The sequence below is a fragment of the Venturia canescens genome, chromosome 2, assembly GCF_019457755.1.
Source record: "Venturia canescens isolate UGA chromosome 2, ASM1945775v1, whole genome shotgun sequence".
In the NCBI taxonomy this organism is placed as follows: domain Eukaryota; kingdom Metazoa; phylum Arthropoda; class Insecta; order Hymenoptera; family Ichneumonidae; genus Venturia; species Venturia canescens.
In genome coordinates this window covers 6,288,453-6,312,120 of record NC_057422.1, presented here as the reverse complement: position 1 = coordinate 6,312,120, position 23,668 = coordinate 6,288,453, and the positions used below count along the sequence as shown (strand labels likewise).

At 36.1% G+C, this 23,668-nt stretch overlaps 2 protein-coding genes across 10 annotated transcripts; one reads left to right on the top strand and one right to left on the bottom strand.

Annotated features, from left to right (window-relative positions):
- Positions 1 to 79: 79 nt before the first annotated feature.
- On the bottom strand, positions 80 to 14,379 carry l(3)mbt (lethal (3) malignant brain tumor). 7 transcript variants are annotated; one of them, XM_043413461.1, is made up of 18 exons: positions 13,974 to 14,366; positions 9,325 to 9,532; positions 8,550 to 8,844; positions 8,153 to 8,389; positions 7,032 to 7,720; positions 6,070 to 6,223; positions 5,810 to 5,981; positions 5,351 to 5,534; positions 4,500 to 4,698; positions 4,197 to 4,414; positions 3,770 to 3,998; positions 3,278 to 3,467; positions 2,863 to 2,984; positions 2,148 to 2,535; positions 1,888 to 1,962; positions 1,195 to 1,507; positions 749 to 923; positions 80 to 321 (listed from the first exon to the last, which is right to left on the bottom strand). In XM_043413461.1, exons 1-17 carry the CDS (start codon positions 13,997 to 13,999, stop codon positions 798 to 800), a joined length of 3,825 nt encoding a protein of 1,274 aa, XP_043269396.1. In that variant the 5' UTR covers positions 14,000 to 14,366; the 3' UTR covers positions 80 to 321; positions 749 to 797. The 7 variants fall into 7 exon arrangements, with proteins under 7 accessions (XP_043269396.1, XP_043269394.1, XP_043269400.1 ...); XM_043413459.1 differs by having other exon boundaries at positions 80 to 923; XM_043413465.1 differs by having other exon boundaries at positions 80 to 923; positions 6,070 to 6,115.
- A 1,298-nt stretch (positions 14,380 to 15,677) lies between these two features.
- On the top strand, positions 15,678 to 23,149 carry LOC122407328 (uncharacterized). Of its 3 annotated transcripts, XM_043413469.1 has the most exons (7): positions 15,678 to 15,729; positions 16,067 to 16,129; positions 18,043 to 18,383; positions 18,748 to 18,882; positions 19,043 to 19,297; positions 19,432 to 19,623; positions 20,455 to 23,149. In XM_043413469.1, exons 3-7 carry the CDS (start codon positions 18,077 to 18,079, stop codon positions 21,759 to 21,761), a joined length of 2,196 nt encoding a protein of 731 aa, XP_043269404.1. In that variant the 5' UTR covers positions 15,678 to 15,729; positions 16,067 to 16,129; positions 18,043 to 18,076; the 3' UTR covers positions 21,762 to 23,149. The 3 variants fall into 3 exon arrangements, with proteins under 3 accessions (XP_043269404.1, XP_043269403.1, XP_043269406.1); XM_043413468.1 differs by lacking the exons at positions 15,678 to 15,729; positions 16,067 to 16,129 and adding an exon at positions 16,560 to 17,045; XM_043413471.1 differs by lacking the exons at positions 15,678 to 15,729; positions 16,067 to 16,129 and adding an exon at positions 17,620 to 17,787.
- The last annotated feature ends 519 nt before the right edge of the window (positions 23,150 to 23,668 follow it).

Sequence of the window (23,668 nt, the reverse complement as noted above, 5' to 3'; positions counted from 1 at the left end):
ATTCCCATTATTGAACATCAAAATAAGTGAGAAAAGTGATTTTCGAATGGACACGCAACTCGACAAATATTCAAGGGTATCGTGTATACATATATATATATTTATTCATATATATCAAGATAGATAACTATATACATTTGTACATGATTGAACATACTTTGCGTGAAAATATGCGATATCGAAATTTCAATGGTTGGAATGAAACGAAAAACTCTTTGCTTTCATAACAATCGCTCGATTGTTTAAATTGTTCAATGTGTTCCACGTGAATTTTATTTTCAAATAAGATAAAACTTCGATCGCCTTTCGTGGCCCCAAAAACTGAAAAATAAATATTGGCCACGATTAAGAAAAATTAAAAGGACTTCCGTTGTATTCCGATATTGTAAAATTCAATGTAACGAAAAGACTAACACTGCAAAGAAAGACACTTGAGTCATCCTCGATGAAAATGAACATTTTTAATCAGTTGTACGAAATTCTCACGTTTTTTCCATGAGACTTGGAATGAAATTATCGAGCTTGAATTTTTTCAATTTACACCGAACGTTCAATTCTCGAGGAAGATTCGTAAACATCGGATAACAAGCAGGGTTTCCTGATAGCAATTGTCAGCTGCTAACTGTCGGTTATTGACGAGGAAAAATTCCTCTGCAAAGATTGGGTAAAAAGCCCATAACACGCAACGAACTCAAGGGCATTGTTTACAAATTTCTTTCTCTCTCTCTTTTGTGATTATATTAGCTACCCGGTTTCGAGTTTCTCGTGGTGAAACGCCACAATCGCTCATTAGAATCTCAAGTGGCTCGACGACGCAACAAAACTATGCTGTTGTACAATTTGATCGCTGGTCCTAGTCGGAGACCCAGGAGCGTTATCAAATCCTCTTGTGTCAACATCAGGAACGCCTCGCCATCGATACTCTAAACAGAAAATGATAACTGTGAGCCAAGATTCAAGTTCCAACGTTCAAGCCTTCTAATTATCATAAATATCTGCATTGTTGGGGCGAAATGAAAATTCTCTTTCAGAGTAGCCATCGAATCAGGCGCAACTTTTTCGCTGCCCAGAAATTACGTAAACAAATTCAACTGATCAAAGTCGATAGTACTAGAAATAAAAGATTTTTCCTCGCGTCCCAACTGTACAAGTACGAAGTGGAATAGACTGGAAATTGAAAATAATAATACTCACGTGTTTTCTGAATATACTCCCAATTTCCTTGCAGTTCGGTACGCTCTGTATGAATTTGATGACTTCCTCGTTGGACCATCTTCGTGGATTCGTGTGCTGTTTTGCTACAACCCGATTTAGAGCATTACTGTGCTTAGCCCAAATGTGAGGTGCGTCCGGCAGAGGATTGTATCCGGGATCATAAACCGATTGATAAAGTTCTGTACGCAATTGCTTGTCAGGCATATTGATGGCGTAGGGAGCCGAGCCGTGAGCCGGATCGCCGTAGCCCGAGTGTGACAAAGAATACTGAAGTTCCTCCGATGCTTGACGCCTGCAATATGTATTTTTAGAAATGTGTTACGTCCCGAAACCACTTTTCAACGTTGGTATACGCTTTAATACGCCTCTGCATCGCGCGCAACCGTGCATCTCACTTCGCACATTACTGCGCTTCGACATATAAAATATCAATAACTTCGAACTAGCGAAAAAGTAGTGACGTTTTAAAAAATTCAAATTTTACGATATGTAGAAACGTTTTAAATTACTTCCTTCAAATACTTGACGCAGGACTTCAACTTTTCGATTATAACAACTAATAGGTGAGAACAGTGTCTCAGTATTATTTGACCAACGGATCAAACCATGATTTGCGATTTTAGTCCAACTAAATTTCTATTTAATCGAAATTTCATGGGTTAATAAACGAACCTTTTTTTTCGTTTCCTCGATATCTCGTCGTCATCCGTTTGCCCGTCACTGAGATGATGTCGAGATTTGTTCGATCTAAAGAATTCATTGAATTACAAATCGATCATATGAAAAAATCTAACGAAACTTTCTGCCGTTGTTGCTATTTAACGATGGTTATTTTTTCAAATTTTCGGTGGTTTATAAGAACGAATTTACGAAAGTTTTTGAAAGTTATTCTATTTTTTCTAGTAGGTAATAAGAAACATTGGGGAACTAACCTCTCCGAAGTTTCGGATCTTTCGTTCTTATCGGAGGATTCTCCGTCCTCTTGTTTGATGTCTTTTTCAGTTTTTATGAGCTTCTCTTCGATGAGGGCGAATCTATCACTCTTTTCCGTTTTTTCAACCTTCACCTCTGTCTTGTCCATTTTCAATCTGTCAGATCGATCGCTCTTTTGTTTATCGTACGAGTCATCATCGAAATCGGAAGGTTCGTTTTTCGTTATGTTTAATCGATCCGACAGTAGACGAGCTTTATGCAAATTTTGCAACGAATACGGGCAACCCGAAGCTGAATTGTGACCCGCAAATTTCGGGCCTTTCACGTGACCGATTCCACGACATCCGTAAGATCCACATTCGGAGCGTTCTACTGCACTTTCCGGAGCTGTAGGATACGTTTTTTCATTATTTTATTTGTTTATTCCTTTTCCCGAATGACTTTACTGTATTTTTCTCATTTCTAAATAAATACGATTAATTTTGTCTCTTTAATGTGCTGATTCAGGTTTTTTCTTTGAATGGTGGGTATAAAACTTTTCGATCAATAACTTGAGAACTTCCCCCCCTCGTCTTGAACCCTCCCACAAAAAATCTCTCTGCTTCATTTTCTTTCACGAACTCTGACTATTTTCGTAACATGCACGTTTTTTTTTGTTAAAAACGAAAAATTTATTACAAACTACGTGACTAATATTTTAAAAATTTCACTAACTCAAAGGTCCTTCCAAAGGATGCCCAGTCTTTAGGCACCAGCCCATTGGATGAATATCTGGATGATCATTGTCCACCCAGTAAGCGTGATTTTCTGGCCATCCATCGAATCGTATTTTGATCCTGTTCCATCATAAAAAACTCCATTTGTACTAAATCATGATCAGGATATATAACAAAAAGAGGCATCCAAGGAAAAGATTTGAAAAAAAACTAATAAATAATGAAAATTAGTTATCTAACTTGCTACGTAAGCAAAAATAGTTAACATCAGTTGACTCTGCATTATAGTGTAACTCTGAATTTTAAAAAGTCATCTCATCATTTTGATGTAGTAAAATAAACAACGGATGAAGAAACTAAAAATATAACAGGTGTCATGAACAAGCAAAAAGACTTCATTATCGTGTACGAACATGTGATCTTTGACATCCTCGACGGTGGCGACTCGGATTAATTGTGGAATTCTCTTGTCAACGGCTTCCAATTTCATGCCCCTTTTGAAACCGCAAGGTGGCCTCTGTTTGAAAGCTCTTGCTGGTGCGGCAACTGATCGAGTCTCCCGTAGATAAGAGTCCCAGGTGAACGATTTCAAATCTTTGTAATCTAAAAAAAACAATTTTCATTAACTCACTCATTGATTTCGTATCACCATGTTTCCAATAAAATTATAGTTTTTCCCGAGTAAATGGCGAAATATTTATCGGTACAATACCAGGATGGTAGCAACAGTTTGATACGAAAAAAAATATAAAAGATGCGAAAAACTAGAGCGTACATTATTTTGAATATTTCTGGGTAAAAATGAGCGATGAAGAAACACTGGCTTACGAAGCGACACCAAATGCATGGGCGTATACATCGTAATCCTTTAGAAACGAAAAAATAGAGATCAATATTGTGCTTACTGTTGGGTGGCGTTAGACTGTGTCCGTTGTGATGACACCAACCAACCGGATGTATGTACGGCGAACTAGCGTCCGCCCAATAGTCGTAAACCTCGTCCCACGAGTCGAAATGCACGAGTATCCTCGAATCCATGAGACCGGCTATACTTGCGACGCAAACTAATGATGAATGCTTCCTATCGACCGCCTCCAGCTTCATTCCAGTTCGGAATCCAGTTGGGAAAACCGTCTGGATATCAAGTTACAAAATATAAATTGAGAAGTTAATTTGCAATGAGCAAATCGGGTCATTATCAACATTACTATTTTTACCGTACTTTCAAAATATAAATGCAATTCGTTAATATACGTGAGAGCCATTATCAGACCGAAAATTCATTTCACGTTTTTTTGCAATAATATTGAACTTGAAATTAAGAGTACTCACATTCTTATTGGCAAAACAAGTTTTAGGTGCAGCGGTAGCTTTACAAATTTTCAAATACGCGTTCCAGTTGAAATTGCTCTGAACGTAGCCTTTCGGTGGGTCCAACCGATGGCCATTTTTGTCAGACCAACCGACGGGGAAAATGTCCATACTGTCGGCATTTACCCAGAAATCATAATTCTCTGGATATCCATCGAAGTGCAGTCGTAATCGATAGCCTTGTGTGACACAAATTGATAAAATGATAAGTAAGCAGTTAAGACACTTAACATTTTACGAAAACGATGAAAAAAAAGTACTAACCCACTACTTCGACAACGGTGAGAACACAGTAACGTGATGGGTGTTCGGGATCGATGCCCTCGAGCTTCATACCAACTTTGAACTGATTTTTTCCATAGGGAAATGGATCCTTGAACAACTTGACCGGTGCAGCCTTTGCTTTGCAGTGCTCGAGATATTTCGCCCATGAAAAGCCCAGCTTTCCCGTTTGCCACGGATACTGTAGTCATAAAAAATTTTTTGGATCTTGTAAATATGAAGAACAGTACCATCAAAAATTTTTAAAGTCGCCCCTTATTTTATTCCAGACATTATACCCATTTTATTCTCTCGAACTATTGTGTCGACATGAATAATAACAATACGTTCTGGCCGCTTTCAAAGCTGATCTCAAGGATTAATTTCAATGGGTTTTCTCTCTACTGTGATAAGAGAAAAAACTCCTCATTCATATTATTTGAGGAACTTTTATTGATAGTATTTGTGATTATATCTTACAGCCCTTCATCTAAAATGAGACTGTCTTTATTCAGAGTGTGTTTAACAATAAAAATTCATTCTCGAATGCTGAAAAAAGGTTTTTTTCAGTCATTTTTACTGCACTTTATACTCTACCATATTTACTACAATTATCAATATCATTTATGACTTGCATTCTAAATACTTATAGAAAATACAAAAAATTTGTTGACTTCCAATATTTTCAATCTTTTTCATTTAATTGTTCAATTTTTTTTACCGATGTCCTGAGAATTCCGCGCGTCAATGTTGATAAACCACGTGTTTTTCATTTTTCAATGAAAATTCAAATTAGACATTCATAAGCATGCATAACTGTAAATTGAAAAATAAAGAATTATTTGAAGTTTTACTTTGGATTCAACAGACTCGCTGAGACTCTCTTCGTCCATCGCAGTTATCGTGTCTTTCGTATCCTCATCAGTTTCCGATTTTGGCTTGTCTTGTGATTTCTCCTCGATTTTATCATCCGCGTCCTTCGACTGTTGTTGTTCTTGCAGTAATCTTTTTCGTTTTCTCTTCGCCCGTAAATCTCTGCTGAATCAATCACAATTTATCTCGTGTAATGATCGACATATAATTTCAAAATGCTCGATTTTTTCATCAATTTTGTAAATGAAATTTTCGACGAAACATCGTTGATAGAAGCTGCATTTTTCAACGAGTTTCGAGACACATCAAGTTATTCGTCGACGAGAATTACATGTTTAAAAAAAAAAATAGAAGTTGCATCTTTCATTGAAAAATGTTGAGCTCGTAGAAGTCAACTAGAAGATTATTTCCGAGGTTAGTTTTGCCATGAAGTTACTCACTTGAGATCTCGTTCTTTTCGCATCATGTGTTGTTTTTTGGCTTCTATGACTTCGGTACAAGAGGGACTGCAGGAGATCGGGCTCTCGAATTCAGCTGCGAGACCGTAACATCCGCAACTTTCACAACGATACAACGTATCGGCCGAGACAGCGCGGGCTTTTTTTTCCTCATCTATAACATAATTCACCGTTAAGTGACCAAGCAAAGTTCAAGTAATTTATTATCTAATATTATATTAACATTAATAGAATTCACTTACTCTTCTTCTCAGGGCAAACCGTGACTGGACTCGACTTTGAGGAATTCTGCGATAAACACACATTTTCCTTATCACCGATGCTGATGTGTTTGTCCTGCTTGTTATTCTCGTCGTCATCTACCACTTCCATCAGCCCAAACTCGTTTATGCAAAACTGCGTGATGACACGCGTTCATATATTTGTTTTTTTTTGTACTTTTTTTTGTTCAACAAGTTCATTATTTTCTTCGTACATTGATTTTGTCTCAAATAACATTATATTTGCATGTTTATCAGAGTAAAAGTCAAATTTTCAAATGTCTTTATTCCAACGTCGTTTACTCTTAACGAATTTTTTAATAGAGCGAAACTGAAGCCTTTCAATTCATTTCTGTTATAAGAATATAAGCTCAAACTATACTGTTTCTCACTTTTTTTGTTTATTTTCGTTTTTCTTTAAAATAACTCTCGCTTCGTCGTCTTATCGTTCATACTACCCTCATAGTGCTTCACAAATATATATTCCCTGTCCGTATGTAACGGCGATTCAAAAAATTTCGGGGTTAAATGAAAAATAAAAAGGATTTTGCACCATTTCCACAATTTTGTGAAATAAACTTGAGCCATTGTCATTTCTATAATCATGTATTATTTGACTTTCAATTCGATAATTTAAGCTTTCTTTTCATTTGTTAAGTAAATAAACTTTCGAGTAAGAAATAATACGTCGCACGATGGGCGACTGAGAAATTCAAAATTTTTTCCACCTTTCAATATTGGCAATTAGTAATATCCACACGGCAAGAACTGTTTTCGTTATTGGAAATATCAAATTTTGGTGAACTTGTTGTGGAAAGAGAAATCTGAAGCTATTCATTTACTTATGAATGATTTTCAAAGGCTAAATTCGAACAACGATTCAAAGCAAAAATAATACGATAGAAATAGAACATATTTGGAGAAAGAATATTGTACAGCCTTACCTTCAAGGTGCTACCGGGCAACGTTCCAACGCCATCTTTCCATTCCAACATTTTAGCAGCGTCGAAATTAGGCTCTCTTGGATTAATGCTAGTGGAGATTTCTTTGGAATCATCACGATTTTTAGTCCTGGTATCGGGATTCTTGGTGTCTTTAACCATTTTCGAATCATTGGTTTTAGCCTCTTTCGCTTTCATGTCATTTTTATTATCCACATCGGTATATTCATTTTTAGATGGTGATTTGATCATTTCGATTTTAATATCGTCGTCGATCGTCGAATTACGTTTATTGGATATTTTTTCATCGTTTTGAACGACTTTTATCAACGTAATATCGTCGTCATTGTGAGACTTTTTTTCTTTGTCGTGTTCAGAATCTGGACTGCTTAATGAATAACTGACGTCAATAACATTATCCTGCGGAGCTTTTCCACCGCTTAAATTTCTTCTTTTCTCGCTCGAACCACGAAGTATATTGCTTCGGGTTTTTTTTCTCTTCTCTGGTTGACCATTGACCTCATCCTTTTTCGGTATCGGTGTTATAACAGCCGAATCAGGATTCTCTGTTATTTTTATGCTGTCCGACGACGTATTGTTCACACCTTTCCCTCCCATCAGTGTCATTTTTGTTATCGGATGCAGTGGAGGCGGATGTATCGAGGAATTAGCGGTTTTCGATTCTCGCAAAACTACCAACAGAAAATCACATGCATTGCCTTTTTTTACCAATTTTCATCATTTTTTTTACTACTCAACACGACCGATGTTTTTGCTTTTGCTCTTTTTTTTCTTCAAATTAACATTCAAATTATTCAACACCGAATCGAAATACGGAATTTTTATATCTAATTTGCAAGTGTTTCAATCGGGCAGTTTTTAAACTAATCTCTAAAATACGTATCCCGTCATTTGCTAAAAAAAAATTACCAAAAGCTCCTTTCTGGAGAATAGGCAATTGTCAAGGACAAAACTATTGAATACTAAAATGTTTCCAAAATGAAAATGCTGACAGAAAAGACCGAATAAATCCATGAAGAACTGAAGATCCGATCGAGATTAATTTTCTCAACAATAGAGAAATTATCGAATATATTATCATCCATTTTTCATCCGTTACTGACCTGTGATAGTTCCTTTGTTGTCAGGATTAATCTGTCCATTGTTGATCTTAACGTTAAGCATACTAGACTTAGATACTGTTTGTTGCGGTATATTAACGGGCAGTAATAAATTCGTCATGTGTTTCGACGATTGCGTTGAATTTCCCGGCGTCGAGGTCGTCGAACTTTGAGCCAATTGTGACAGCACCGGAGCTATCACAAGCTTCGATTTGTTCATTTGTGTGCTGCCCAATGTTGCTAAGGAATCATCGAATATGTACGTCAATTTTTTTTAAATCTTAACAATAGTGGCATTTTCTAAAAATATCAAAATTCTAAGGGAATGATGTTAACGAAAAAGCTATGCAGTATAATCAATGTCCAGTTTCATTCTTAAAAATTAATTATTATAATTCACCTGTGGGAAATACAACGGAGTCTCGTTGTTTGTTCGGCTTGATAATTGTTCCGAGATACGCAAATGTATGTTTTCCTGTCTGCGCATGTGACGAATTTCCTTGAGGCGAATTTAAAGGAACTATTTGAGCCGTTGAAGCATTTGATTTTCTTAGTAATATGTGCTTTTGTCCCTGCGACGTTGTTGTGCCACCCACTCCGCTTAACGGACGATGGATCACAATGTGTTGCTTACTCTGAGCAGTATTAGCCGAATTTGTTCCCTGAATAAAGACCTTGTTCTGCCCAGCAACAATCTGCAACATGAAAATCATCCATTAAAAAAGCTTTGACTAATATGTGTTCAGCATCGTACATGATTGTTTGAACATAATATTTTTTATGATACTCCAGAGTCATTTAGTTCACCGCATACTGGAATAGCAACAAAGAATTTCTTAAAATCTAGCCTCTAGTCGCTTAATTCTATTCATTAAATGTTGAAAAACTTATTCTCAGTTTTGTACATTATGAAAAAATGAATTTGTATCAATGAAACAATAAGTACGAAATGATTGATTCGCTGCTTCGTCGTACGATTGAATTGCAATGTTCGTACTTGTGCCAAAATGAGAAAAAAAATTGCCAAATTATTTACATTCTAGAAAACTAGAAAGATTGATAAACTAATGCTCTCCGATCAACTTTTACTATAATCAACAATTATCGGATGTTTTGTGAAAGAATAAAAACATCCATTCGCTTAAATAGATGTAGGGAAAAAACTTAAAATTTACCGAATTGTGGGTTGGATTGATAATAGCTGCAAGTTGAGTGGTGCTAGGAGAAACGATTGTTTGACTGGGAGCACCGCTTTGTGCAGAGCGTAATTTTCCTTTTTGGATGTATAACAGAGGCATAACACGGGTGGATGGATCATCCGATGATTGAGGATCCACAACGTTGCTGTCTTCCACATCGTCAACTACTATTTCGTCGTCCATCCTATTCAACAAATTCAAAAACTCATTCACTCTCCATTATTACTATATTATTCATAACTTCTTTGGGAAAATCTTATTCCTAGGCTATCTAAGAAATATTTCAAATTGGTTAGTCAAGGACAGAAATTCTTAGTTTTCTCTTCGAGGCTTCAACACGTTTAACGATTATTTATATTTGAAAAATGAGCCTTACCATATTTTCATTTCTTTCCTAGCTTATTCTTTACCATCTTTGTATTAACCAGAAACAAACAGCCTGAATCAACTCTAGGAAAAAACCTGTGGTTCAGGGTTTTTCATTTTGAATACCAGCAACATGGAAAAATTCATGAATTTTGTATATTTTTGACTGACTCTTTAGATCCTGTCTCTATATCAACAAACGAATAATAGTAGGTATTTATTTATATTTTATTCTGCAATCGAGTGGACATTAGAATAGAATTTTCTTTTCTATGTAAAATATAGATCATTGTAACTTAATTTAAAATATATTTTCTAACACCAATTAAACTGTTGACTATTGGCAAAGAGACATTCCAATCGCAACTGTTCACTGTTTACTTTGGCTTTGTTTTTTGGTATTTTCCCAGAACTGACAGAACATTCTATTGTGAAACAAAAAAAAACTATGTATTATTTGCATATTTTTAATACTGAGAATTCCCTTTGTAGTTTGCTAAGACTCCAGAAATGCACATTCTTCTTATAATTTTAGAAATAAGTATTTGATGTAAAACGATTTCCAGAAATAATATTTACATTGTAAAATATAAATTGAATGATCTGTCAAAAGGAAAGAGTTGCATTGAAGCTTCATATGAGAGAAACAATAAAAAAGTACGACTTGCAATTCGTTTCGTTATGAAAGCAAATATAAAAGGAGGGGAAATTTTTATTGTAGCAAAAAAGCGTGTAAAATCGAAAGTTGAGATTCTTGAAACAGATGAAAGAAAAAAATGATACAATGGCTTATCTTGAAGTTTACCGATTATAGGACGATTAATTACCAAAAGTTCCCCCCACAGAATTGGCGAATGTGTACGAGACGATAAATGATTATAGATCGAGCGCAAATCCAAAGGCGTTAAACAAAACACAAACAAGAAACTTAGGGGAAAATAAAAATCAGAGCATTCAATATATGAAAAAAGTACGAACCTCGTACGAAAAAATGCGTCAGCGCAGATTTAAGTTTTAAAAAACACACACTTGACACAAGTTACATAATTTTTTTTTTTATTCTAATCTTTTTCTGTCATTCTAATACGAACGATAACGCGTGTCTCCGCAAAATTTTGGTCGATCGCAGGTGAAATATGTAGCGCACGGCAAACGCACACACACTACCACAAACGCGGAGGACGCGCGCGCACGAATGTCGAATATTTCAAAGTACTGAAAAATCGTTTGTTATTGACAAGTTCTACATTTAGATCACTCGAGTCTAATCGATCTACTTCAATTTTGAAATTACAATTTTCATTTTTGTTTAAAAAACCCGCCTATACAGTCTGTTTGAACCAAATTCGATTTTCCAGTGCGCGATGTACGTGCTGTTGCACTTTTACTGAAAATCCCGGCGAAAAAAAACAGCAAACAGCGGTTTACCATCGACTCTTATGCACATCAAGTATAGATCGTAAGCAAAATTCGTTGAATCGTATAAAAAATCACCAAATACGAAGAGAATAATTGATTGTTGAACAAAGACAACGAGAAATATGATGATTCTGTTTTTATTCACGACTATATATCGACCTATGTCACTTATATATAGGAAAGAATCACCACTGAGAGCTTATTCGTTCGAGCAAATTTATAAATCGTTCTTCGCGCATCCCAACAATCTCCCCTTATAATTTTTACGCAAACAGGCGCACGCACGCGCGCACACATAAAACAGCACACGATATAATCGGACACTATTTTTCCATCCCTTCTGGAAAATGCATTCGAAACTTTTTCACGAATTCTCAAACTACACTTCCTTCCAGTGTAATTTCACGAAATAACATTCCCCCACTTGACCAAATCATTTTTACACCGTTCAAGTTTGTTGAACTTCTATATTTTTTGAACAATAAAATCGCTCATACTTCGGAGAACGCTTTTGAGCATTCGATGATGTTATACTTGCACACATACGCGCACGCTCAAAGGCGCGTTTCCAATGCAAAAGGCACCGTAACCCGCGGCGGTTGGGTTTGAAATTCTTTCGAGTGGATTGACAAACGACTTTCCCACAATCAGTCATTAATCATCGTAGTTATGAAGTATTTTATTTGACTATAAGATCGTGGGCCTAATCTTCGGAGTCAAGCGAAATCGGCGCGTGTGGGCGATGTCACATGTTCTAAACGCATGAGACTATCGAGTAGTATTACTCGTATGATCTCGTATTCTTGAAATCATCCATCTTTAGGCACGTCCGAGCTGCGCGGAGTTGCCACGTTTTGCGAACTCGGAGCCCGGAGTTGCCACGTTCTGCTGCAACGTCCGAGCCAATAGTAGGAGAGTTCGAAGAGAAACATCGTGAAAAAAAATACGGCTCTTGTTTTTAACCTTTTAAAACAGCTCGCGAAGTTCTGATTAAAAAAACCATAGGAAATATTTTTGTCTTCAATCATAGATTGCTCAAAATAATGATAAATTCGATTTGAATATCAGCAGACTTGAATAGCAAACTTTCATGTTGGATGTTAACTTTACACTGTCGGGAGAACAGAGATGAATTGCCAATACTGACGCAAGTCCTATAAAAGTATTCTAGATATTCATTTGTGAATGTTAAATTCAATAAAAATATGGTACAATTTCATTCAATGTGTTTATATATAGAAACACGATGAACAAACTCGTTCAATTTGTAATTTTTCCAACTCATTCGACTGACGTTAATTTGTATAACCTTACTTTTGTCAAAATTTTATAGATATATCGCACCTATCGCACACAGCATTCATCTCATGCAGATTATGTTGAATCACAATTTCGACAAAATCATCATATAAAAATGAAGATTGAATATGTTGAAGCCTGAATGAAAAGTATTTGAAAAACTAAATGATTATAAATGATTATAATTTTGAGGTTTCCAAATTGGGGTATCTGAGCTATTCCAGTATATAATGGAGGCGATGAAGATTTTTGTTTGTGTAATGTGATATTGGAATGAATTCTAATATGAAAAGAATGATGGTTAATTTTTGACAGGCGTCGATGTTGATCCGACAACCATCGACAAAAAGCCGACAAACGATATTTACCTTGAAGAAAATTCAGAATCCAAAATTTAGTTGTAGTTCTTTGTAATGAGTCGGAGGGCACTGAAGTCAATATCCGGATCCGTTGGATATCAGGTTTTAGGATTCGAACGATGATCACTTCAAAATTTGATATATTTCGGAACGCATTTTGATCTACCTGTTTTTTTTTCTCAAACGTCAATAAAAATACTACGTTCGAATAATAAAAAACTCGAGTGAAAAATCTTTCAGCTGGCGTTACTGCTGTTCTGCTGCTGTTCGATCGATGAGTACAGGATCGTATCTAATACTAATACCGTGTTATTAGTTTCGAAAACGCTCGTTAATGGCGCGCATATCAGTCCATCTGATTGTATAACGTAAATAAATCTGAATACACATGCACAAGAAACCTTTCTAAAAGTATATTTTCGCTTGGAATGGAAGTTAGGAGAAAACAAAAAAGTTTTTCAAACAAGATATAAATAATCAATGAAGATTTATAAAACAAAACGCGCACATCATCGATTTAAGAATCAATAAATTTTACGTTCGAGCATTTCGGCCGTGAAGGAAGCGAATTTTTATATATTTTTAGGCTATGCGATAAATAAAGTGTGCATGGCGATAGTTGGTTTTTTTAATTGGACCGAATTTGTCGAAAAGAAAGGCATGAACAAGGAATTTCGAAAAATATATTTTCACCGATACCAATTCATTGGTTCAGTAATGTACGCACGAGTCTGATAAAATACGTTTCATGATGATTAGACTCGAAAATAAAAAGTCGCGTATATAGGAAAGGGGATTAACTGAGCATAAAGAAACGATGAATTAGGAAATAAAAATACACTTCATGAATTTAACGACGTTTGGTTCAAAGAGAAATCACGAATACGCAAAATAGAAGTTTGTTCAAATACACACGCATGCACACGGACACATCAACGCGACTCATGCATCGTGCACTTGTAAACGGACACAAATGTATCGTAGGATGTCAGTTGTATAAATGAATTTTTGAGTCCAACGTACTTTCTCAGCGGGCTTTATAATAATATCAAAAGTAAAGTAAATCGTTATCAAAGTGGCATGTGATCGGGTGTTCAAAATATTATTTTTTTACGCTGATGATACGTCATAAAGAGTAATAAATCGGTATATACCGTAGCGATAATGTCATAAGAAACTCACGTTTCAAAGTTGTCAGTCGCCATCATCCGAGAGGTAGAGATGGACGATAAATTTTATCGCGCATGCGCCTTTATACTTTACGTTTTCTTTTTTATTGTTTTCCTGCGGGCACCATTCACGTGTGTACAAGTCCTCAGTCACGTTCGATCCGAAAAATATATTGCCGTCGTTTATATGTGTTGACCTTTCCTTTTTATTATTTTGTTTGAATACTCAGATATTTAATAACATCGAAATACACGCTCTTCGTAACGCTCGAATTAGACAAAACAAAACGAATGACGCTGAAACGCGGCGTGCTTATATATACGTGTACGATTTCGCACTTGCGATTATATGCACGAAAAATGAATCTTGTTAAAAATCTTGATATCTTAGATCGCGAGATTCGCCAAATTTGACAACGTGAAACTACCATGTACATTGGATTGATCATTCATCCTTATATACGTTTTCTTTTTAGTCCGATCTTCCAAGGTAAACGAACTGCTCCAAAGACAAATTCCGTTCAAAACAATGTTGTCTTTTCTCGTGAAATCAAGTGGAGAGGAGGCAGGATAGCGCAATGGTTGGAAGCAGTTTCGTACGAGAACCGCCAGGTGTCATTACGCTTGCGCTACGCTAAACACTTGGCACGAATCAATTGTTAAAAAACTTTTGTTATTTTTTCCATTTCCTTCCCTAAATCTCGATATAGTTTTTTCATTTTTTGTTTTGCGTCTTGAACAATCTCATTTTCTGATGCTTTTTGAAATATTTTTTACGAACTTTTTTATTTTTTAATTTAACACCCGAAGGCGTGTTAAAAAATATAAAAGAGATTTCGGACTTTGCCCGCGCGAGCCCTTTCCTATCAACTAAAAAAAGTAAGCTCCAGCTTTTTCCGAACATTTTTTAAATCATTCGCAGTGCCACCTCAAAAGTGAATATGCGACAAAAAATTTCAATTCCAATCCTAAAGGTAAGACTCACAGCTACTTGAGGTGGATATCAGAATATCGAAGACACCTCGCTATAATAACGCTTTATCAAGTCAACCATATTAGTTTTTTTTCTTTTCAATCCCTAGAGGCTTGTACCTTGGGTACACAACGTCCTATCCCTACTCTTATTGAAAGCCAATAGAAAAAAGGATCGGAATCAATGACGTTATTCGTCCAGAACATAACCTATTCAAATGCCCTTCCGATGAAGGTTTGATATGAGAAAGTCTCCATTCAACGGCTAAAATGCCATAGTTTTTCTCAACGATCATAAAATGAAAATTATCGAATTACTTTCGAATAAATAATTGGTCTTGTCTTATTAGAATAATGTACGGGGAGCAAGGGGAAAATTCCACCTTCGTTTCGGCCCCTTCAATACAAAGTGCGAACAATGTTTTTGAGATAGAACCTGTATCCTGACTAGGTATTATTGCAATGTACACCAGATCAATAGGAGCGAATGAGTTTTCTTCGTAAGGAATCCGATTCGTTAATAAAAATCCATCGGAATATATAGTACCTGCGAATGACGCCGCCGCTTCTCATTTCATTTCCAGGGGTACGTTCGATTTGGGCGCCCACAACAGCGCGTTGAAAGCGTTTGTACCGATTGTGAAAATTTGCAAAACGTGCACTGAACTGAACTATAACGATGAGTTCAGTGGCTAAAAGCAAGTAGTGAGTAATGGCTTCAACCGCTACGAGCGCTCCAGTCGAATCTCGAATCCATCCTGATCCTGGACTCCTGGCTCCTGGACATTATAAAAATCGTATCACACACGGAATATTTCTATTGCAACCGATTCGATCTTTTTATTATTAAAATCACTTTCGAGTTCATTATTAATAAAAAATACGCACACACACATTTGACCCCGTAGAAAGTCAATTAAATGCTGTGTTCAGTACAAAATATTTCTTTAGATGCGCTTCTATTTATTCTAATTTGTTTGTTTGGGTTTCGATTGATCATTCGAATAATGAAGTCTCGATGAGCTGGAATCCCTTTTTCATTTGATATCTCATAAAAATTCAATTGCAGAATTTTGCACATTGTAACCGATTCGGAATTTGAATTTCGTCAATCAATCAGAATGTTCTTTTCAGAGAACTCATAATTACCATCGACACGAAAAATAGTGTTGTGTGTGTGCAACGGGCTTTAGTAAGGTGAGTATAGGGCTCTAGTATATATGGACAGAGATCAACCATTAGCTTTGCCATTAGTATACATTGACTGACGTATTTGTAGATATTTCACCCTGTTATATATGTGTGATTCTCTCATTCAAAACTTGATATTTTCACAATATTTATATTTGATAACCTTCAGATCCGTATATTCATATAGACCTGTTGATCGTTCGTAAAAAATGCGAATTTGCGTTGTAGCAAAAAAATTAATAAATTATTACAGAAAATAAACATAAGAATTATTGAACTCTGATAATGAATAATCTAGAATTCCGTTCTAAAAATACATATCGTCGTTTGGATATTCTTTTGTTGACATAGTTGCGAGTAACAATTTTCGAGGACTTTATCCATAATGAAAATTATTTAAATTTGAGAAAAAGTATTGTGAAATTCCTTGATTACGCTAAAAAATTAAGGTCCAAATTTTATTTCTTGACTTTATATATTTACATAAATAGATGACTAACACGTATAACAGTTTAATCTTCGCTGGTATATTTTCTTCCTTCGCCCCTATCAGCTGATGCTCTCGTCCGTGTTCCCTACTTGCCGTTATTATTATGATTATGAAAACAAAAAGAATCTCTCACGAGAAGCGTCGTTGTTGCCATTGTCGTTGAAATCGTTGCCAGTTGCGTTCAAACATGTCAACAACGTAGCGTCGAAATTAGAAACGTGATAATTTCGCTCTTTCTGTTCGAAACGTTGTTATTTTGATTCTTTCCTAAAATTGGGAAACATGTCACGGACAAAATGAATAAAAAAATATCTTTGTGATTGCGTTAGTGTCGCTCGACTGTGGTCGTTTATTTTTCTCATTTTCGTTCGAAATAATCAATATTTTGCGTTGTACATCTATCAACGAAGAACCCTTCGTTGCATCTACAAAGTAAGCTACTTTAATAAATAAATGAGTTTAAAAAAAATTGTAAAATCGTCAGAATCCGTTTCGTTTGCATACACTTTTCCGTCACAGTTGTTGATCACCTTAAATTCTCCTTGGCGTGTAACAATGATATACACTTTTCATCTCTATATATTAGTATTTCACTTTTTCCTTGCCAAATACCTGTTCGCTAACTTGCTTATGACTATGAAACTTTTCGTAGCCCTGCATTATTTTTTTGGAGAAAATAGTTCACGAGGGAATAATATTAGATTTTTTTGTCCAGCACACGTATTTTTATTTTTCTCGATTTTGTTATCTCGTATTTATAGTTTTTCTAAGAATTAATTATACAGTTTTTTGACTGAAACTCATTTTTGCTATGACTTCAGCAACGCTTAATTCAAATTCTTTATAATTGTTTTTCCCTCTATATTCCTAGCAAACTCCCATTATGTTGGTTTTTTCTGTGAAAAAATTAAAATATCCGTGAGGTTGTGCTTACGGTCCTGTTCTTTGAACCCTCACAACGATTATCATTTTTCTCTCTTTTATTATTTTAATCATTGACATGTATTTTCCCCCTAATGAAAGATAACGCTCGAGAAAAGTCAGTCTCTTGGCTGCTTATCTTTGCATTACATTGAAGTTTGCATCGTTCGCGACTGCAATGGAATTTCTGTTTGAACGGATTTTCAGAATTTTCTTTTTTTTTTGAGAGACAAACCTCTAATTATCTTCTGCTGTATGTAATAAAAAAAATTCTTTTAACTTTTAGCCAAGCTAAATAAATGATTGAGAAAATTACGTTGAGTTTCTCTTACATGTCCATTTATAATTTCCAATGTATTGATTGCCACACCATCAGTTATAGGATGGCTATAATAATGGTAGAGAATTCAACCGAGTCTCTTGATACATTAGAAGCAATAAATTTTCTTTGTTCATTGGGCTTTTTGCAAAAAGGACGTTGAACAAAAGTGTGTTTTCTGTTCCACAGTTGAACAGAGCAAAAGGAAATATTTATCAATACAATGGGGTCTGTATTGAGCGCCTGCAAGGACAATGACGAACTTGTCAATCGACTTGTGTATCACAACCACATAAGTAGCAGAAGAGTGGAAAGAGCATTCAGGGCGGTAGACAGAGGAGATTACATATCACCGTCGGATCTTGAATCTGCTTACCGGGATATGACCTCTAAAGTTGACAATATCCACTTGTCTGCTCCCTGCGTTTATGGTAAAGTTATGGAAAGGTTGTCCCTCAAGCCAGGTTTGAGCTTTCTCAATATTGGATCTGGTACTGGATATCTCAGCACTATCGCCGCATTCATTTTAGGTAAAGACTTCATTATTAATCATGTGTTATTAAGAAAAAATTTACCGGGGCTTCCTATAAGCTGTCTCGGAGGTTTTACTGCATAAATATTCCTTATTGTCAAATATTCCATTTTTATTCATGTACAGCGAGAAAACGGTTGAGGACGAACCTTGTCTAATAAGACAAGATTTTTCCATGTGGTTGAAGGAAACTTTTTCATTGTTTTTCTTGCAAACTGCCAATAAGCGCAGAATTTTGGTCAAAAAGAAATGATCAATCCTAGTACCTGAGTTTTATATTATTCGCTATGTATTGAATTTCTCAATCGGAACAGCAGGGAACAGCGATGATGAATTATGACGTTTTTGTGTTAATTTTCCAGGTGACAATGGGACCAATCACGGCATAGAGATGCACGAGGACTGTTTCACATACGCTCAAGAGCACCTCGAAGAATTTAAGCGGAAGTCTCTGGATGTGGACGTTTTTGAATTCTGTGAGCCAGTCTTCACTCATGGTAGGATCCGTTCGCTGTTGTTCTTACTGCTACATCAAGAGTTATATGATGTTGAAAATCGCACTGTTGAATAAAAAAGAATAAAACGAGAATAAAATACTTTTCGGATTCAGTGATTGTACTTCCGGACGTTTCAAAGAAAACTATTTTTGTTTTTCAGGAAATTTTTTGAACGTTATACCAAACAGACAGTACGACAGAGTTTATTGTGGCGCTGCCTGTCCTGAAATCCACGAAAAGTTTGTAAAACAATTTGTTAAAATCGGTGGAATTCTCGTTATGCCAAAGGAGGATCTGCTGGTCAGAGCCAAAAAAACAGGAGAAGACACGTGGCAAAATAATGGAATGATTCCGGTCTCGTTTGCGAGTCTAATGTCACCGGAAGACGGAAATGATCAATGTCTCCTCCAACTACGTAAAAACAAAATTCATTCTATTTACAATCAACAAAATTTGAGCAAATCTCAAATTTATTTTCAAAACTTAATCAAATAATCCATTTTCATTACTCCGTATCTGTTTGTCTATGAAAATTCATTTGTTTTGCAGCTTTATGTACACCGAAGAGTCTTCAAGAATTGTGTCGTAGCTTAATAAGGCGCCATTTACGGGCAATAGTGTGGGCCGAGAATAAAGATTTTGAAGAAAAACAGCCGGTAGTACCTCCACCGAGCATGCCCATGTTCCCAGCTTTGTCAGCGTGGAATTCTAGCTTGGTCATCCCAATAGTCGACAATGATCGTAAGAATACATTTTTATTTACTTAATAAATAATATCTCGTTCCTTACTGCGGTCAATTTACCCTCATTAGTTTGTTTCTCAACAAAGGAACGAGAAGTCTTAAAAAATCGATCACAGTTCCTGTTCGATTCGGGTGGGGTTCATTCAATATGTCGAATAACTGAATTGTAGAATGATCGATATTTCGAAATTTTAAAAGTTGTGATATCAGTTTGTAGAAAAATAAGTAATTCGAAATTCTTATTCCCGATCGACTATTCTGCAGATGGCGTGTTTAATAAAAAATTCCTTCTTTGAATTCGTATTCCCGATCTCCGAATTCGTATTCCGAGCTCCACTGCATTTCTTTATTTTGATTGATCGACTTTCTAACGTTTCGCTATTTTGATTGTTCGACTTTTTGGTGTTTCAGTATTTCAACCTCAGTAATATTTGGTCTTTCGTTATTATATTTTCAGAATTGTGAATTTTCACAGCATCGCTGACTGTAGTAATTTATGAATCGAAAGAGTGATAGTCGAATATTTAAAAAATCGATATTTTAGTCATCGTCCTATGGGCGATTGTTACATTCTATTTTCGATGTAAACGTCCTTCGAACCTTGCAGTTTCTGCTTTATTTATTTTCCGCATTCGATTCGTTCCAACTTATCAAAGTCCATTTGTAACTATTCATTTCTTCAATCGATTCTTATCATTTGAGTAATGAATTTATATCAGCACTTGAAAGTATCATCAGTTCACTCCGCCGTTATCGGCGAAAGTGAATCTGCTAGAAAACTAAACAATTTCTTTCGTTAATTTGTTTGTTTTTTTTCTCATCGTAACAGTGCCCCTACAGGGGGAAGGTATTCCGGAGTCTGTGCAGATTGCCATGAATTCCTCGATGCGTTCGATACTCACGGAATGTCTTCGACCTTTCGTATCGTTGGAATCAGATGATTCTTCGGATGATTTGGAATCGGACGATTTGTTCGCTCCGCGCCGTGCCATGCGTCCATATTCGATGAGGGAACAATCGAATTCAGAAACTCGGGAGAGAGATACATCCGAAAGAGACGAATATGGATTCGATGGGGAGCTGGAGGAGGATCAGGATGGTGAAGAGGAGGAAGACGAGGATATACTGGGTTATGCGGTCCCTCATTGCGAAGAAAGCGAAGAAACTCAAAACGTAACTACGGAAGAGGAAACAGAAAAAGGTTGCGACAAGAAAGAGAATGCGAGAGACGTAAAGGTCGTCGAGGAAGGGGAAAAGAATGATGAGCCGAGTGGAAGTAATCGCGGTCAATCGACGAGTTGTAGCATAAAACGTAACGCATCCGAAAAATCGAGTAGTAGCTCGGAGGAGGATTTGGATTCCGCTGATGAAGATATGAGCGACGGCACTATTGAGGCGCTGCTTCAAGGAGATATGCTTAAAAAAAGGCGAATGTTAAATATTATGGAAAATTCGAATAGCATCGTGTCCTTCAGCGACGACGATAACGATGATGAATCTTCGGCGCCGTTCATGGTGTCTTCTGTGCTAAAGAATTTGCAATATGTATCAAACAAAGTGCGGAGTTTAGTGAGAGGTAACGGTGATGCTTGTCCTGCTTGTTCCGTTGTCGAACCCGAAAAGGTCGAAGATAAAAAGGATCGGATAATCAACGTAGATTCTTCGGACGCATCGTCCAACGAGGATGAATACGATGAGACGAATAAAGCGAATAATCGCCGCGACCATCGAGCCGGCCTCAAAAGACGCTTCGAAAGAAAAGCACTGTCTTCGGGAAGCGACGGAGGTTCGAATTTCGGCAAGAAACTCAATCTTTCAGAGTCCAACGACTTGGGCGAAATTTCACCTTCCACAGTAAATAGTTCTCCTTCGAGTTCAGCTAAAAAATCATCAACCTCGGGCTACAGCTTTTTGACGGGCCCCAATTCTTCCAATGACGATGTACAGTCTGATTCTGATAGTGATACCTACTTCAGTCATCGTGAATCGAATCTCTTCGTTGAAGGCGTATCCTACAAGAAGACTCACGTTATAAAAAAAGACGTATTTGCTAGTTGTATGAAACAAAAAGTTTCGCAGCTTCCTATACCACCGCCCCTTCGCTTGTACATTAATTACAATCGGGAATTCGTTTAATCGGTGTCCCGAACATTTCATTCAAATTTATTTTATTTATTCCAGTTACTCTAATTCTTGTTGAACCATGTTCCTTCGCCTTTTCAAAGTCTGTTTTCTGGTCGGTCATCACTTCATATACTTTAAGGAAATAGAAAGGAACAATTCGATCAGAAATCATTATTTTTATCTTATGGAATAATCTACGATTCTTCATCTTCAAAATGATCGGTCTCAACATTTTTGTTTGTTTTTTTTTTTTTTTTTTTCCAATGCTGTATCAACTGCGAAATCATAGAAACGTAACCGCACACGAATGAACTCATTCGATCAATTTCGTTTCAATTTTCAGTTTATTTAAAAAAATGATTTCGGTTCTAGGGTCGACATTGTTATATTATCAAATCGTCAGTCACTGTTCGATCGATGCTTTCGATGTTCAAACACAAATTCGTCTTCATTTTAAACATTACATCATTTTATGTAGTTTTATTTTTTGCATAAATACTTATCAAAAGTAAGAATCGGTACGAATTTTGTATTCCAAAGTTACGAGTTTCGGGTTTTTCTATGAGAATTTAACACATGAGAATTGTATTGAAAAAAAAAAAAAAAATTCATTGTGATCTGAAATAGGAATTTTGGTTTTCATACAGCATCCCCGATTTTTTTTATTAATTGGCAACACTTCTTGCTCAACCCAAATGTTACGCTAATATCACTATTATTTTTGTAACTATTTATTTTCACTTATTTATAACGTTTAAAGACTGCCCTGAGGAACTTTGATGTGCAACTCTCTGTCAAATCTAAAAATAAATGTAGCGATATATTTGAGTGTAAAAAGTTTGCTCTGTCGGGATTGTGGTATTTAGTGGTTTCAACAAAATTTGAAACTTAACCCGGTCAATAAAGTGTTAGAAAATAAAAATTTTTAAATGTAACCTTTCATTCAAAAATACTGAAACAACAAAATGTTTTTCGTTGTGATTAAAATTTGAATTGATTTTACAAACCTCATTTCTTTATTTTCGATTTTGGATCACGAACGAAATCCGATTATTTCGAAAACTGCGTTATTTTCGGGAACTGAAAAAAAGTAAAATAATATGTTGCGCTCGAGAAATGTGAGCACGAAGATGGAAGAAAAAACAATCTGATCCGTCTTCATGTAATGTTGAGAATCGACATCACAATCGTGGAGGAATTGAAGACGGAGAGAAAAAAAATAAGGGATTTTAGAATAAAGCCAATTATACGATGTAAATAACTCAGTTGATAGAGATGTACACTTTCAAGGAAGTAAAAACTGTCCCCTCTCGTCGAAGAGGCGACCTTATTATATTATATCCACAAGATTCGAAACTTTTATTTTGTGATCTAATAAAAACTTCGATTTAAAAAAAAAATGGTCTTGGACATTTTCATATGGGTAATTGACAGATTGTTCAGAATTCAACGAACACTGTCATTGAAAATTATTTTCCCCTCATTTTTCACGTATATTCATCTCGTAAAAATTGGAATGCAAGAATGCCGCTGAAGGTGCCACAGGGCGCTGCGAGCAATTATGGAACGTCGCTCCGTTCGGTGCTGACAGTCTGACAACGCTCGCAGTCAAAAACACAGCTGGATTGTAACATTATTACAACGCAATTTTACATGATTCAAAGTCCTAAGGTAATCCAATATTGATCATGTATAAAGTTTTTTGAACACGGACATTATCCGAAGGTAGAGTTCGATGACGACCAACGTTTGGCAGGAATGGCCGTTAATCTTGTTCCTTTTCCTTGCGTTTTCGACGACGATACTAGCGCCGGAAGCCTGTTTTTTGCGTTATTCGTCGGTGGTGGAGGGGTGCCAACCGGAGAATAAATTCAAATTGCAACGGTTAAAAAACACGTGTATTTGAATTTTACGGACGA